The sequence below is a fragment of the Ranitomeya variabilis genome, chromosome 1 (assembly GCF_051348905.1).
Source record: "Ranitomeya variabilis isolate aRanVar5 chromosome 1, aRanVar5.hap1, whole genome shotgun sequence".
NCBI lineage: Eukaryota > Metazoa > Chordata > Amphibia > Anura > Dendrobatidae > Ranitomeya > Ranitomeya variabilis.
Window position 1 is genome coordinate 540148851 of NC_135232.1, and position 17068 is coordinate 540165918.

Sequence of the window (17068 nt, forward strand, 5' to 3'; positions counted from 1 at the left end):
TTGTCTTCTACTGTCTGTGAGGAACTGATACAGATTTTAGGAAACAATCTCCTATCACTTATTGTGCAGGAATTGAAGAAAGCTAAATTTTACTCACTCTCTGTGGATTCTACACCAGATGTTTCAAACTGTGACCAACTAACATTTATAGTCCGTTATGTTTTGCCTCCTGGACCTATTGAAAGATTTTTACAATTCATTCCTGTTATTGGTCACACTGGCAAACAAATAGCTGCGTTGATTGTTGGTATTCTTTAAAAAAACGATATCGATATTAAAGATTGCTGTGGCCAGTCTTATGATAATGCTGCCAATATGAGTGGAAAATACAATGGTGTCCAAACACATGTCAGGAATCTATGTCCTTATGCCACATTCATTCCATGTGCGGCCCATTCCCTTAACCTAGTAGGGAAAAATTGTGCTGAAAGTATTCCAGAAATCTTCAGATTTTTCAATGTTTTGGAACAATTTTATGTCTTTTTTTCAGCATCTATTGGTAGATGGAGAGTACTGGTAGACAAACTAAAACCCCTTGGGCTACCAGTTTTGAAACAGCTTTCTACCACAAGGTGGTCAGCAAGATGAGGCAGTTTTAGCTTTGTACAAAGGTTACCAGCCAATATGTGATATTTTACACAGCATGACTACAGATCCAGACTTCAGTTCATGTAAAAGTGAGGCTGAGGCTTTGGGTGAGAAATTAAGTGAACTTGATGGTGGCGTGCTGTGGCATACAATTTTGGATCGGTTTCATAAAACCAATTTGTCCCTACAAGAGGCAGGTATAAATTTAAATACTGTTGTGGCTTTACTTCAGTCTTTGTTAGACTTTGTCAAGAGTCTGAGAGAAGAATTTGAGAAATATGAAAATGAGGCTGTCAAGATTTGTGGCCATAATATGTATAATTCTTCTGTACGTCGATTTCGGCAGAGAAATCGGCGCTATGATGATGGTAACTCAGAAGCATGTGTCTTAACCCCAAGGGATAAGTTCAAAATTGAAGTTTTTATAGGTCTCATAGACAACTTAATGAGTGGCCTTAGTCAACGTCTTGGAGCATATTCAGATGTTTGCTCCAAATTTTTTTTTTTTGTCAAATTTGTCAAATTTTTCTCCATCGGAGATTAAAGAAGCTGGAAGCAATCTTGTTCATTCATATCCAGAAGACCTAATGCCAGGTGTAACTGAAACAGAGTTAGTTCAGTTTTCAAAATTTTTATCCACCTCCTTTGTAAGAGAGAAGACAGGAAAAAACAATTGTCTGAACTGAATTTGTTTCTACTTCTACACGAACATAATTTAACTCAGACATTTTGTAACACTGAAATTATACTCAGGATATATTTGAGTATGATGGTGTCAAACTGTACTGGCGAAAGGTCTTTTTCAAAACTCAAAAGAATAAAAAATGAGCTTAGGAGCCAAATGGGCCAAGAACGGTTAAATCACCTTTCTCTTTTAAGCATTGAATGCAAACTTTTGAAAACCCTTGACGTATCCCAAATAATTGATAAATACAGTGCAAAGAAATGCAGGAAAAAAATGTGTTAATTTTTGCTTAAAAAAAGTCTAATTTAGGGTTTTAAATTCCGATGAGACATAAATTCAAAGCGTAAAATTACCCAATTATAGAAATAACAAGGATGGAGGGGAATGCTTACTTTTGGAAAAACATCCTGATAATATATTTGAATACTGTCTTTCATCAGACTTTTAGTCAATTACTTTCACTAATACCAAACACTATCTAGTATTTGGTATGTTTTGTGTACTGTATTATAGCTTGTCTCATAAATAACTTGATATAGACAGAGCTTATGCTTGTCATTTCATATACTGTATCTCATTCACGGTGATACATTTAAGGAGGGGTTTAGAAAAGGATCAGGATAGGAGTCTATCCAGCAGGCCCAAATATTATAGGCTGATTCCAGAATGTCATCCTTTCTATTACATAGAAAAGGCAAGTTTTGCCTAATCTGGAGGTGTTTTCTATTTGTCTTGCATGTTGGCTCCAGGTTAGGACTGGTCTCTTGGAGTGTCGCCTTTTCCCCGTGTTTGATGTTGACCAGTCTTTATTAACATCCCTTGGTTGAAGGTTACATTTACACATAGCATTTTGTACTGATATGCCTGAAACTATTGGTGCTGTGCTTGAGTTTACATTTTTTTGAGAAGATACTTTGATCTATAGTTTCTGGTTCTGGCAGCTTTTGAAATGTGCGTGTATAAGTAATATTTAATATTTATGTAAGTTATGCATTTGACACTTTTGTCATTACTTTGACTGTATTGTAATGAAAATGTGATACTTTAAGGGTAAGTTAGTTCACACAGGGCATTTTTGCTGGGTTTTTTTTCTGCAGGAAAACCTCATCTTGGCAGGAAAGAAGCTGCGTCAAAAACGCAGGTTTAGGTGCATTTTTGGTGCGTTTCTTGTTGCGTTTTTGGTGCGTTTTTTTTTCTTTGTCCATGCTAATGTCCTTGGATTTTCAGCAACAAATAATGATACCTTCTTTTTTGCTGCTTTTTTTTCAATATCTATTCAAGTCAATGGGTGAAAAAACGCAGCAAAAACGCTGAAAGAAGTGACATGCTCTATGTCCCAAAAACGCAGCAAAGCAGAAACTACTGATCACACAAAAAAACAATGTGTGTGCATGAGATTTCTGAAATCTCATACACTTTGCTAGTATTATAAAAAGCAGCTGAAAATTAGCATAAAAAAGGCTGCAAAAATGCCCAGTGTGAACTTACCCTAAATGTTTTTTCAACTGTTTTGCACTTTTGATGAGAAACTTGCGAAAATTGGCAACAGTCTTGTTTACAGATTAAAATTGGACTGTTCAATACTATGGCTTAAAGTGTTTTATTTTTGTTTTGTTTTTCTTCCTAACTGAATGGTAAATTGACTACATCAATGGATGTTTGACAGGTTATAGTTTCACACAGCAACTATTTTTCTGGAATAATCTGGTTCAGGTATAACATGACCCCCGTCACATGACCAGGGGGGCCCACAGGGTCTGAACAGCCCGGGGCCCTGGCTACCCTTAATCCACCCCTGTCTGTCGAGCACAAGGAGGGCTGTGCGGCCCTCCAAAGAAATGCCACCCCACACCATTACTGACCCACTGCCAAACCGGTCATACTGGAGGATGTTGCAGGCAGCAGATCGCTCTCCACGGCGTCTCCAGACTCTGTCATGTCTGTCACATATGCTCAGTGTGAACCTGCTTTCATCTGTGAAGAGCAAAGGGTACCAGTGGCAAATTTGCCAATCCTGGTGTTCTGTGGCAAATGCCAAGTGTCCTGCACGATGATAGGCTGTGAGTAGTGTTGAGCATTCCGATACCGCAAGTATCGGGTATCGGCCGATACTTAGCGGTATCGGAATTCCGATACCGAGATCCGATACTTGCCGTGTATCGGATACCGGAATCGGAAGTTCCCAGGATTCAAACTGCACAAATTTGCACGAAATCAGCCAATGAGAATGATTCCAAGTGTGGGCACATCCTGTTCAGCATGGAGGGCATGAAACTACTGGCAAGGCTGTGATTGGCTGCTGAAATGATGTCATGATGCAGTTTAAAAGTCGCTGGCGCCATTTTTCGCTCACTCTGCTGTGAATTCAGTTAGTGACAGGACGCTGTTTGCTGACTGAGGGCCAGTTTAGAGATAGTGATTTGCTTCTTTGTGCTTTTCCAAGGCTAATTTAGCAACCGCTGTGTTCACCTACTAATCACCTTGCTTTTGCCTTGCAGCCCTGCTTTCACAGCGATCTGTAAGGTCTGTGTGTGTGTGTGTGTGTGTGTGTGTGTGTGAGTGCAGCCCACTCTCTAGTCTGTGTGCAGCCATAGGCAATCCATAGCTGGTTGTATTCAGTTCAGGGAGGGTGGTTCATTGCCTCATACTGTTCTTTTTTTTTTTTTCAAGTAGTGTAGTCTGCTGCTCATTTTTTCTAATAATTCCTATTATTGACTTTCCACCCGTATCCAGCTAACTTGTGGAAAAACACTACATAGGATAAAGTAGAGGAGGTTTTTTGGGCCTTGCAGCGCCGTTTACGGCTGTCTGCACGGTCTCCGTGTGACTGCAGCTCGCCCTGTAGTCTGTGAGCAGCCATAGCCTGGTTGTATCCAGCTCAGGGTTGTTCACTGCGTCATACCGTAAAATCAATTTTCCTTTTGTTTTAAGTAGTGCAGGCTGCTGCACATTTTTTCAAAAAATTCCTATTAGTGTATTTCCACCCGTATCCAGCTAACTTGTGGAAAAACACTACATAGGATAAAGTAGAGGAGGTTTTTTGAGCCTTGCAGCGCCGTTTACGGCTGTCTGCACGGTCTCCGTGTGACTGCAGCTCGCCCTGTAGTCTGTGAGCAGCCATAGCCTGGTTGTATCCAGCTCAGGGTTCTTCACTGCGTCATACCGTAAAATCAATTTTCCTTTTGTTTTAAGTAGTGCAGGCTGCTGCACATTTTTTCAAAAAATTCCTATTAGTGTCTTTCCACCCGTATCCAGCTAAGGCTGGTTTCACACTTGCGTTTTTGAACGCATGCGTTTTTTTAAAAAAACGCATGGTGCAAAAACGCATGTAAACGCATGTAAACGCTGCGTTTTTTTGACGCATGCGTTAAATGCGTGTGTCCAAAAAACGCAGCGTTTACACGCGTTTACATGCGTTTTTGCATGCGTTTGCGTTTTTTTTAACATTTTTCCAAAAAAAAAAAAAATTAATAAAAAAAAACCCAGACACAACCAATGGGAATAGAGAGGGCGTATATGATTGTCTCTCAATATATTGACCCTAGGGGAACAGAAATTTTCAGAGCTTGCTACTGTTTCCGGTGTCACGATGGATCTTTCTATGGATAACTTTTATTTCAAACTGGAGTTCAGCTTCAAGATTTTCATTGCCTGTGTTTTTGCTTGGGAGCAAGACCGAAACCGCCAAAGATGGAGAAGGAGACAGCGTCGGCGTTTTTGGAGGCACCCCATCATTGAAGTGCGTGAGAGCCGTGGAGCATATCACACGCTCTATGCGGAGCTGAATGCCAACCCGGAGAAATTCCAGGATTATACCAGAATGTCTCAAGATTCTTTCCGGGATTTACTGGCTCGTGTTGAAGGATCCATAAGGCGACAGGACACACGGCTCCGTAGAGCGATTCCACCTGAGGAACGTCTGTTAGTGACATTACGGTACGTTCCTAAACTAAACCAATGACCGTCAACTTTGTTGTTATGACATGTTTTCTATGTTTTTTTTTTTTTATTATTTATTTTTTTTTAAAACACACCATTAGAGCCGATTTTTAATTTTTTTTGTTTTTGTTTCTTTTTCTTCTAGATTTCTTGCCACAGGAGAGAGTTTATCTTCCCTGCACTTCCAATATCGCCTTGGAATCTCAACCCTCTCCGGAATTGTTGTGGACACCTGTCGTGCGTTATGGACTGCACTCCGTGAGGAGTTTATACCCGTACCCACCGTGGACATGTGGCGGGAAATTTCAACGACATTTTTGAACGTGTGTGATTTCCCAAACTGTTTAGGGGCGGTGGATGGAAAGCACATCCGCATTGTCAAACCGGCCAGAACCGGATCTGAGTTTTATAATTATAAAAAATATTTTTCGGTAGTGCTTATGGCAATAGCGGATGCGGAGTGTCGCTTCATCGCTGTGGATATTGGAGCTTTTGGCCGTGGCAATGATTCCCAAACCTTCAAGAGCTCGGATATGGGCCGTCGGTTGTATGGCAACAATTTTAATTTTCCCCCTCCACAGCCTCTCCCCAACACTCAAGGCCCACCGCTGCCATTTGTTATGGTTGGGGATGAGGCCTTCCAAATGTGTGAAAATCTCCTGAAGCCCTATTCTAGTAGGGACTTGGACCACACTAGAAGAATATTCAACTACAGACTGACCAGGGCCAGAAGAACCGTAGAGTGCAGCTTTGGCATTCTTGTTGCTAAATGGCGCATTCTTGCAACAGCCATCAATCTAAAAGTGGAAACAGTGGACGAGGTGGTCAAAGCCTGTGTGGTGCTACACAATTATATAATGGCTAAGGAGCGACCCCACATTGAACTTGATGAACCTGTTGCACACCCATTGCCTGATTTTCAGCATCACCCGATGCGGTCAACTGCAGCCGTTGGTCTTATGCGGGACCAATTTGCGGCCTATTTTGTGTCCGATATTGGACGTGTGTCATGGCAGGACAATGTTGTTTAACCCCTTAACGACCGCCGATACGCCTTTTAACGGCGGCCGCTAAGGGTACTTAAACCACAGCGCCGTTAATTAACGGCGCTGTGGAAAAAGTGAATAGCGCCCCCCAGAGTCGGATTTTCTCTGGGGTCTCGGTTGCCGAGGGTAGCCGAGACCCCAGAGAACATGATTCGGGGGGGTTTTACCGACCCCCGAGTTGCGATCGCCGGTAATTAACCGTTTACCGGCGGTCGCAACAAAAAAAAAAAAAACGCGATTTGCCGTTTAATTTCTCTGTCCTCCGATGTGATCGCACATCGGAGGACAGAGAAATGTGGTCCCCGATGGCCCCCAATAGCCCCCCAATACTTACCTACCTCCCCCGGTGCTCCTCGTGTCTCCCCATGGGCGCCGCCATCTTTTTTCCGGGAAAAAATGGCGGGCGCACGCGCAGTACGCCCGCCGCCCGGCACCCGGATGTTCTTTGGGGTCTCGGCTGCCGGGGGTAGCCGAGACCCCAAAGAACATGATCGGGGTCGATTTGCACCGACCCCTGCTTTGCGATCGCCGGTAATTAACAGTTTACCGGCGACCGCAAAAAAAAAAAAAAAAAAAAAAAAGCGATCAGTTATTTCTCTGTCCTCTGATGTGATCGCACATCAGAGGACAGAGAAATAGGGGGATTCGGGGACCCTAACATACTCACCCGGGGTCCCTGGGTCCTCTTCTGTCTTCTCCTGCCAGCCGGCTTTTTCATCATGGCGGGCGCATGCGCAGTGCGCCCGCCATCTGCTGCCATCTGCCGGCCGGCAGGAGAAGACAAGTTGGGGCTAAAATTAGGGTTAGGGTTAGAGTTAGGGTTAGGGTTAGGGTTAGAGTTAGGGTTGGGGCTAAATTTAGGGTTAGGGTTAGAGTTAGGGTTAGGGTTGGGGCTAAATTTAGGGTTAGGGTTAGGGCTAGGGTTAGGGTTAGGCTACTTTCACACTAGCGTTTTTTGGCTTCCGTCGCAATGCGTCGTTGGAGAAAAAACGCATCCTGCAAAAGTGCTTGCAGGATGCGTTTTTTCTCCATTGGCTTGCATTAGCGACGCATTGCGACGGATTGCCACATGTCGCATCCGTCGTGCGACGGATGCGTCGTGCTTCGGCGGACCGTCGACACAAAAAAAACTACATGTAACTTTTTTGTGCGACGTGTCCTACATATTTCAGTGCCACGTGCCACGTATTTAAGTGACACGTGCCACGTATCAAAGTGCCACGTGCCACATATTTCAGTGCCACGTATCAAAGTGCCACGTGCCACGTATCAAAGTGCCACGTGCCACGTATCAAAGTGCCACGTGCCACGTATCAAAGTGCCACGTGCCACGTATCAAAGTGCCACGTGCCACATATTTCAGTGCCACGTGCCACGTATCAAAGTGCCACGTGCCACGTATCAAAGTGCCACGTGCCACATCTTTCAGTGCCACGTGCCACGTATTTAAGAGACACGTGCCACGTATCAAAGTGCCACGTGCCACATATTTCAGTGCCACGTGCCACGTATTTAAGTGACACGTGCCACGTATCAAAGTGCCACGTGCCACATATTTCAGTGCCACGTATCAAAGTGCCATGTGCCACGTATCAAAGTGCCACGTGCCACGTATCAAAGTGCCACGTGCCACGTATCAAAGTGCCACGTGCCACGTATCAAAGTGCCATGTGCCACATATTTCAGTGCCATGTATCAAAGTGCCACGTGCCACGTATCAAAGTGCCACGTGCCACATCTTTCAGTGCCACGTGCCACGTATTTAAGAGACATGTGCCACGTATCAAAGTGCCACGTGCCACATATTTCAGTGCCACGTATTTAAGTGACACGTGCCACGTATCAAAGTGCCACGTATCACGTATTTCAGTATTTATGGATCGGGTTGAGATTAGGGTTAGGGCTGTGTTGGGGTTAGGGTTGGAGTTAGAATTGGGGGGTTTCCACTGTTTAGGTACATCAGGGGGTCTCCAAACACGACAGCCAATTTTGCGCTAAAAAAGTCAAATGGTACTACCTCCCTTCTGAGCTCTGCCGTGCGCCCAAACAGTGGTTTACCCCCACATATGGGGCATCAGCGTACTCGGGATAAATTGGACAACAACTTTTGGGGTCCAATTTCTCCTGTTACCCTTGTGAAAATAAAAACTTGGGGGCTAAAAATCTTTTTTGTTGGAAAAAAATATATTTTTTTATTTTCACTACTCTGCATTATAAATTTCTGTGAAGCACTTGAGCTTTCAAAGTTCTCACCACATATCTAGATAAGTTCCTTAGGGGGTCTAGTTTCCAAAATTTGGTCACTTGTGGGGGTTTCTACTGTTTAGGTACATTAGGGGTCTGCAAACGCAACATAACGCCCGCAGACAATTCTATCAAAGTCTGCATTCCAAAATGGCGCTCCTTCCCTTCCGAGCTCTGCCGTGCGCCCAAACAGTGGTTTACCCCCACATATGGGGTACCAGCATACTCAGGACAAATTGGACAACAACTTTTGGGGTCCAATTTCTCTTGTTACCCTTGTGAAAATAAAAATTTGGGGGCTAAAAAAATCTTTTTTGTGGGAAAAAAAATATTTTTTATTTTCACTACTCTGCATTATAAACTTCTGTGAAGCACTTGGGCATTCAAAGTTCTCACCACATATCTAGATAAGTTCCTTGGGGGGTCTATTTTCCAAAATGGGGTCACTTGTTGGGGGTTTCTACTGTTTAGGTACATTAGGGGTCTGCAAAGGCAACATAACGCCCGCAGACAATTCTATCAAAGTCTGCATTCCAAAATGGCACTCCTTCCCTTCCGAGCTCTGCCGTGCGCCCAAACAGTGGTTTACCCCCACATATGGGGTACCAGCATACTCAGGACAAATTGGACAACAACTTTTGGGGTCCAATTTCTCTTGTTACCCTTGTGAAAATAAAAACTTGGGGGCTAAAAAATCTTTATTGTTAAAAAATATATATTTTTTATTTTCACTACTCTGCATTATAAACTTCTGTGAAGCACTTGGGCATTCAAAGTTCTCACCACATATCTAGATAAGTTCCTTGGGGGGTCTATTTTCCAAAATGGGGTCACTTGTTGGGGGTTTCTACTGTTTAGGTACATTAGGGGTCTGCAAAGGCAACATAACGCCCGCAGACAATTCTATCAAAGTCTGCATTCCAAAATGGCGCTCCTTCCCTTCCGAGCTCTGCCGTGCGCCCAAACAGTGGTTTACCCCCACATATGGGGTACCAGCATACTCAGGACAAATTGGACAACAACTTTTGGGGTCCAATTTCTCTTGTTACCCTTGTGAAAATAAAAATTTGGGGGCTAAAAAAATCTTTTTTGTGGGAAAAAAAATATTTTTTATTTTCACTACTCTGCATTATAAACTTCTGTGAAGCACTTGGGCATTCAAAGTTCTCACCTCATATCTAGATAAGTTCCTTGGGGGGTCTATTTTCCAAAATGGGGTCACTTGTTGGGGGTTTCTACTGTTTAGGTACATTAGGGGTCTGCAAAGGCAACATAACGCCCGCAGACAATTCTATCAAAGTCTGCATTCTAAAATGGCACTCCTTCCCTTCCGAGCTCTGCCGTGCACCCAAACAGTGGTTTACCCCCACATATGGGGTACCAGCATACTCAGGACAAATTGGACAACAACTTTTGGGGTCCAATTTCTCTTGTTACCCTTGTGAAAATAAAAACTTGGGGGCTAAAAAATCTTTATTGTTAAAAAATATATATTTTTTATTTTCACGACTCTGCATTATAAACTTCTGTGATGCACTTGGGCATTCAAAGTTCTCACTACACATCTAGATAAGTTCCATAGGGGGTCTAGTTTCCAAAATGGGGTCACTTTTGGGGGGTTTCTGCTGTTTAGGCACATCAGGGGCTCCCCAAACGCGACATGGCGTCCGATCTCAATTCCAGTCAATTTTGCATTGAAAAGTCAAATGGCGCTCCTTTGCTTCCGAGCTCAGCCATGCGCCCAAACAGTGGTTTACCCCCACATATGGGGTGTCGGCGTACTCAAGACAAATTGTACAACAGCTTCTGGGGTCCATTTTCTCCTGTTACCCTTGGTAAAATAAAAATTTGGAGGCAAAAAGATCATTTTTGTAGAAAAAATGCGATTTTTTTATTTTCACGGCTCTACGTTATAAACTTCTGTGAAGCACCTGGGGGTTTAAAGTGCTCACCACACATCTAGATAAGTTCCTTAAGGGGTCTAGTTTCCAAAATGGTGTCATATGTGGGGGGTCTCTACTGTTTAGGCACATCAGCGGCTCTCCAAACGTGACATGGCGTCCGATCTCAATTCCAGCCAATTCTACATTGAAAAAGTAAAACGACACTCCTTCTCTTCCAAGCTCTGCGGTGCGCCCAAACAGTGGTTTACCCCCATATATGGGGTATCGACGTACTCAGGAGAAATTGCACAACAACTTTTGTGGTCTAATTTCTCCTGTTACCCTTGTGAAAATAAAAATTTGGGGGCAAAAAGATCATTTTTGTAGAAAAAATGAGATTTTTTATTTTCACGGCTCTACGTTATAAACTTCTGTGAAGCACTTGGGGGTTCAAAGTGCTCACCACACATCTAGATAAGTTCCTTGGGGGGTCTAGTTTCCAAAATGGTATCACTTGTGGGGGGTTTCCACTGTTTAGGCACATCAGGGACTCTCCAAACGCGACATGGCATCCGATCTCAATTCCAGCCAATTCTGCATTGAAAAAGTCAAACGGTGCTCCTTCACTTCCAAGCTCTGCGGTGCGCCCAAACAGTGGTTTACCTCCACATATGGGGTATCGACGTACTCAGGAGAAATTGCACAACAACTTTTGTGGTCTAATTTCTCCTGTTACCCTTGTGAAAATAAAAATTTGGGGGCAAAAAGATCATTTTTGTAGAAAAAATGAGATTTTTTATTTTCACGGCTCTACGTTATAAACTTCTGTGAAGCACTTGGGGGTTCAAAGTGCTCACCACACATCTAGATAAGTTCCTTGGGGGGTCTAGTTTCCAAAATGGTATCACTTGTGGGGGGTTTCCACTGTTTAGGCACATCAGGGACTCTCCAAACGCGACATGGCATCCGATCTCAATTCCAGCCAATTCTGCATTGAAAAAGTCAAACGGTGCTCCTTCACTTCCAAGCTCTGCGGTGCGCCCAAACAGTGGTTTACCTCCACATATGGGGTATCGACGTACTCAGGAGAAATTGCACAACAACTTTTGTGGTCTAATTTCTCCTGTTACCCTTGTGAAAATAAGAATTTGTGGGCGAAAAAATCATTTTTGTGAAAACAAATGCGATTTTTTATTTTCACGGCTCTACGTTATAAACTTCTGTGAAGCACTTGGGGGTTCAAAGTGCTCACCACACATCTAGATAAGTTCCTTGGGGGGTCTAGTTTCCAAAATGGTGTCACTTGTGGGGGGTTTCCACTGTTTAGGCACATTAGGGGCTCTCCAAACGCGACATGGCGTCCGATCTCAATTCCAGCCAATTCTGCATTGAAACAGTCAAACGGTGCTCCTTCACTTCCAAGCTCTGCGGTGCGCCCAAACAGTGGTTTACCTCCACATATGGGGTATCGGCGTACTCAGGAAAAATTGCACAACAAAATTTGTGGTTAAATTTCTGTTTTTACACTTGTGAAAATTAAAAAAAATGGTTCTGAAGTAAAATGTTTGCAAAAAAAAGTAAAATGTTAATTTTTTTCTTCCACATTGTTTTAGTTCCTGTGAAGTACGTAAAGGGTTAATAAACTTCTTGAATGTGGTTTTGAGCAGCTTGAGGGGTGCAGTTTTTAGAATGGTGTCACACTTGGTTATTTTCTATCATATAGACCCCTCAAAATCACTTCAAAGGTGATGTGGTCCCTAAAAAAAACATGGTGTTGTAAAAATGAGAAATTGCTGGTCAACTTTTAACCCTTATAACTCCCTAACAAAAAAAAAAATTGTTTCCAAAATTGTGCTGATGTAAAGTAGACATGTGAGAAATGTTATTTATTAACTATTTTTTGTGACATATCTCTCTGATTTAAGGGCATAAAAATACAAAGTTTGAAAATTGCAAAATTTTAAAAATTTTCGCCATATTTCCATTTTTTTCATAAATAATCGCAAGTAATATCGAAGAAATGTTACCACTAACTTGAAGTACAACATGTCACGAAAAAACAATCTCAGAATCAGCGGGATCCGATAAAGCGTTCCAGAGTTATAACCTCATAAAGTGACACTGGTCAGAATTGTAAAAATTGGCTCGGTCATTAAGTACCAAATTGGCTCTGTCACTAAGGGGTTAAATGTCCTGTTGTATGTTTATGTTTACCAATTATTAAACACTGATAAACATTTTTCTAATTAATAAACTTTTTTGTGTTCACCATGTCTAATATCTTTTTCCTCTCTAAACAAAGGTTGACCAAAGATGGGCAGTAGATATGTATATCATCTTTTGTAATCCAAAACCAGGAGTGGGTGATAGTTGTTGAGGTAATAAATTTTAAATTTTTCATCGTAATTTACCTATGTTGCACTCCCTATTTTGGTTTTCAAAGAATGATATAAACCACGGGCCCCATACTTATAATAATGGTACAAAATTTTTAGTTATTTTTATTTATTAATTCTAATATTGTTGACGTCATTGCGTCAAGACTGTCACGGTCTCTATATCCATCAAGTCAAGTGTAAGCAATAATAAATTCATGATAAACATATACATGATCATGAATTCACAATTTCTTACACCTGGCCTGGTGAGCATAGATATGTAGAGTGTGAGAACACTTGTCCCATCTGTTTGACAACCATTGTCACATAATGAGCTATATAGAATATGGTGAATATACAAGGCAGTAATCAACTTAATCGGTCAGGTATATATTTTGACATATGACCGGTTCAGTTAAGTTCTGAACTTGATTTCCACCATTTTCTCTTTGTACAGTGACACTACACTAGGTACAAAAATAAAAGAGTATGGAAATAAGTACTATTTTTTTGGCCAACTCATATCTGTATACTAAAGAAACACATATAGATGTTGTCTTGTATTTTATACTACTGGAGATATGTGTAGGCCAAAAGAATAAGTGTGTGATGAAGTTTATTGGTGTGTATTGAGAGAGGTGATAGACACAATAAACCAAACATAATTTTTTCAAATAAACGTTTTTTTTATTGAGGAAAAAGAAAACAAATTTATTTTTTGGTACCGCGCCGGGTTGAACCACGCCGGCTTGGGGTTGAGTAACGTAACTGGGGGGTATTCAGAACTGAAGCCTGGCTCACCATGGAGGAGGCAGAGGTGGCAGGAGAATGGGCAAGAAAACTTGAAGGGTCTGGAAGTTCGGGGATGGGGCTTAAAACATGAGGGGCTTGAGACACACTGGAATGTTGAGACACATCGGTAGGTGATGGGGGAGGAATAATCAAAGTTTTTTGTTTTTTATGCGTTTTGCCAGTTTTACGTTGGGTTTTCCGGGTTGGGGGAAGTCTTCTTGGGCTATGTTGTAAAGTGTGGGCGGGAGACACGTCAGGACCCGGCTCCACACAGTCAGTCTCCATTGTGGAGCGCTCGGCAATGTCTGAGTCCAATGGGGGGAAAGATAAACTCACGCCTGGGTCCTGGTGCCTCGTTGGGGGGGGGGAAACAAAAACCCTTCCAGGATCCTGGTGCCTCGTTGGGGGGGGGGAAACAAATCCCATAACAGTGTCCTGCTGCATTGCTGGTGGGGGGGAACATAAAGCCATGGATGTGTCCTGCTGCATCAGGGTGGGTCCTGCCTGGAAAGGTATGGCTTGGTCGTGCTGCATCATGGGGGGCCCGGTGCGATACGCCATGGATGGGTCCTGCTGCATCGGGGGGTGTCCTGCCAGGAAAGCAACGCCTCGGTCCTGCTGCATCGGGGTGGGTCCGGTCCGGTATGCAACGCCTCGGTCCTGCTGCATCGGGGTGGGTCCGGTCCGGTATGCCAGGCCTCGGTCCTGCTGCATCTGGGGTGGGCCGGTCCGATATTGCATGGATGGGTCCTGCTGCATCGGGAGGGTGCCGGCCCGATAAGCCATGCCAGGGTCCTGCGTCCTCGTGGTGTCAGCGGAGGAGGTCCAAGCCGGAGCAGCGGTCGTCACGGTGGTGGCGGTGGGATGTCCAACAGCACTCGTCATCGTGTTGGCGCTGTAGTGGAGTACACCTGTAGAGGGAATAGAGGTGGCCGTGCAGTGGTATGCAGCAGAGGTAGGAATAGTGTTTACTTGTGACAGTGACGGCACAGTTGGATAGGCCGCCACATTACGACTCTGACTCTGCTGCATAGCCTGCACAAAAGCAACATTGCAGGCCTGCATCACACTCAGCTGGAGATCAGGGCTAAGGTGTTCCGACATGCCCTCTAGGATTTGATTGAAAAAATGATGAGCTGGCTTATTGAGGTCGGCTTTCAATTGATCAACGCTTTTGGCGACATCCTGGATGCGGCAATTTAAGAGATTATGGTTCACATCCATTCTGTCACCTAAAGCCTTGATAGCATCATGTAAAACCGAGCTCAAGTGTAAAAACTCGGGCATGAGGGACCTATCCGAAGCCCTCTGTCGCTGCCGGGATGAGCCCGCCAAAATGGGTGCAGCGAAAGAGGACTGCGAAAGGGGAAGACCTGATGGGCCAGCCCCCTGGTCTCCAGTGAGTGTGGAAGACCCACCTGGTGCTGCGCTGCTGGATGGCTGGGACGGGTCCGTGGCTTCCGGCTGAAGGACCGCTCCAGCACCTGTGGCGACAGTCGTGCAGTGTGTGCTGTGAAAAAACAAAACAGAAAATTAATACCAAACTATAACAAGACGGTACATCCTGTGGAATTAAAAGTGACAGATTATGTCAATGCAATACAACCGGAGGCATGTGAGAAATACTTACGTTCTCATGAGAAGGACCGGTCTCAGGAAGGCCAACACACGGTGGTATTTGTAGAGCCGGTGCCTTGCTCCGGAACCACTAGCTACACTCTTCTCTGCACGTAGGTCACAGTTGAAGCGGTCCTTCATGGAACGCCAACGTGTCCTTACTTTTTCCACTGTGAAATAACAATAAAATATAATGGTCAGAATAAGAACTTTTGGCCATGCTCTTGTGACTGTGTGTGATGACAGAAACTGCGAAAAGTTTCTTTCATCACACACAGTCAAGAGAGCATGGCCAAGGTCTGTTGCTTCACACTACCGTGCAATACTTACCAAATGCATTACGGACCCGTGGCGTGGAATTCTCCCAGCCATCCCACAACGCTTGGGCCACCTCACTCCACAAACGACGGAGAACAGTATTGACGGCGTGCTGTTTATCCCGGCTGTCCCACAACGGGACTCGCTCCTGGACCAGACTGATCAGCAGGTCATTATCAATCCGGTCGTCGTCCCGTTGTGAAACCTAAAATTAAAACAAAATCATTTAAGTTTGCTCAACCACATTTGTAAAAAATAAGACACAAAGATGAGAAAGGGCAGGAATATGAAAGACAACTTTCAGAAAAGGATGATATAAGAAATATGTATAGAAAAACAAGGGTACAGAAAGGAAGTTAAAAGAATATTACAATAAGGACAGTCTGCCTGGTATACATACCCGCTGCCGTCTTCCACCTGGACCTTGACTCCGCTGCTCAGTACCTCTCTGTCCCTCTGTTGAAGTGCTCTATAAAATTAAAAAAAAAAAATTGCCTCATGTGTCGATGTGACAGTCAATACTTACCAAGCTGACGTACAAAAAACATACCTCGCTCACGTGATCCACTTCTGATTGACGTGGCTGGAACTCCTCATCAGACGAGGAAACCGGAGAAGACATTCTGATGCGTGTTGAAAGAAAAAAAATAGAAGAAATTAGGAGATGTAGATCCAAAAAATTGAAAATGAATGCATTGGCTAGGATATACTCACATTGCTCTGTGTCTTGTCCAAGAATGCGTCCGGGCAGGGTGCTGTCTTCTTTGGAGTCTGATGAGAAGTGACCAGAAACTTCCCCCCACCTTCCCTTTATAACCTTGCTGCTATGGGGGAGTCTTATCAGTGTCTAGACATCTTTATCTACAGTTAATTCAGTGGTGCCAAAAAAAACGCATGCGTCAAAAAAACGCATGCAAACGCATGCAAACGCATGTAAAAAAAACGCATGCGTCTCCATTGACTCCAATGCATTTTTTTGTCCAAAAAAAACGCATGTAAACGCATGCGTTTTTTTAGGAAAAAAAAACGCCCCTCAAAATACTACAAGTTGCATTTTATAAAATGAACGCATGCAGTTAAAAAACGCATGCGTTCACAAACGCGTGCAAACGCGTACACCAAAAAACGCATGCGTTTTCAATGTTAAATATAGGGGAAAAAACGCATGCGTTTTTTTGTTAAAAAACGCAGCGTTCAAAAACGCAAGTGTGAAAGCAGCCTAACTTGTGGAAAAACACTACATAGGATAAAGTAGAGGAGGTTTTTTGGGCCTTGCAGCGCCGTTTACGGCTGTCTGCACGGTCTCCGTGTGACTGCAGCTCTCTCTGTTGTCAGTTCAGCCCCCAAAAAATAAATAAATAATAAAGTTCACCAAACACACTTTACATTTGTGTAGGCCACATTAGCTCATATTAAAGTCTAGTCCACACTTTAGAAAATTAGTGTTTCCTATACCTGTTAGGACTCGGAGCTGTTCAGGAATAAGCACACAAAGCCGTTAGTACTTTTCTGCTTATCTTTATCAGTCAACCAAGATGAAGAAGGCAGGGAGTAAGGCGCGTGGGCATGGGCACGGAG

General features: G+C 43.5%; 1 protein-coding gene across 1 annotated transcript; it reads right to left on the reverse strand.

Annotated features, from left to right (window-relative positions):
• Positions 1 to 13342: 13342 nt before the first annotated feature.
• LOC143766782 (uncharacterized) lies at positions 13343 to 16336 on the reverse strand. The gene is made up of 5 exons (XM_077254742.1): positions 16041 to 16336; positions 15891 to 15959; positions 15503 to 15695; positions 15186 to 15342; positions 13343 to 15065 (listed from the first exon to the last, which is right to left on the reverse strand). The coding sequence occupies exons 1-5, from the start codon at positions 16110 to 16112 to the stop codon at positions 13475 to 13477; spliced, it is 2082 nt and encodes a 693-aa protein (XP_077110857.1). The 5' UTR covers positions 16113 to 16336; the 3' UTR covers positions 13343 to 13474.
• Between the last annotated feature and the right edge of the window lie 732 nt (positions 16337 to 17068).

What these genes read in the sequence shown, in the direction of transcription:
- LOC143766782 (XM_077254742.1), bottom strand. Translation starts at nt 16,112, where the DNA reads ATGTCTTCTCCGGTTTCCTCGTCTGATGAGGAGTTCCAGCCACGTCAA. An exon ending in CAGGTGGAAGACGGCAGCGG is followed by an intron (nt 15,696 to 15,890) that starts GTATGTATACCA and finishes TTTTAATTTTAG; the next exon opens with GTTTCACAACGGGACGACGA. An exon ending in CCGGTCCTTCTCATGAGAAC is followed by an intron (nt 15,066 to 15,185) that starts GTAAGTATTTCT and finishes GTTTTTTCACAG; the next exon opens with CACACACTGCACGACTGTCG.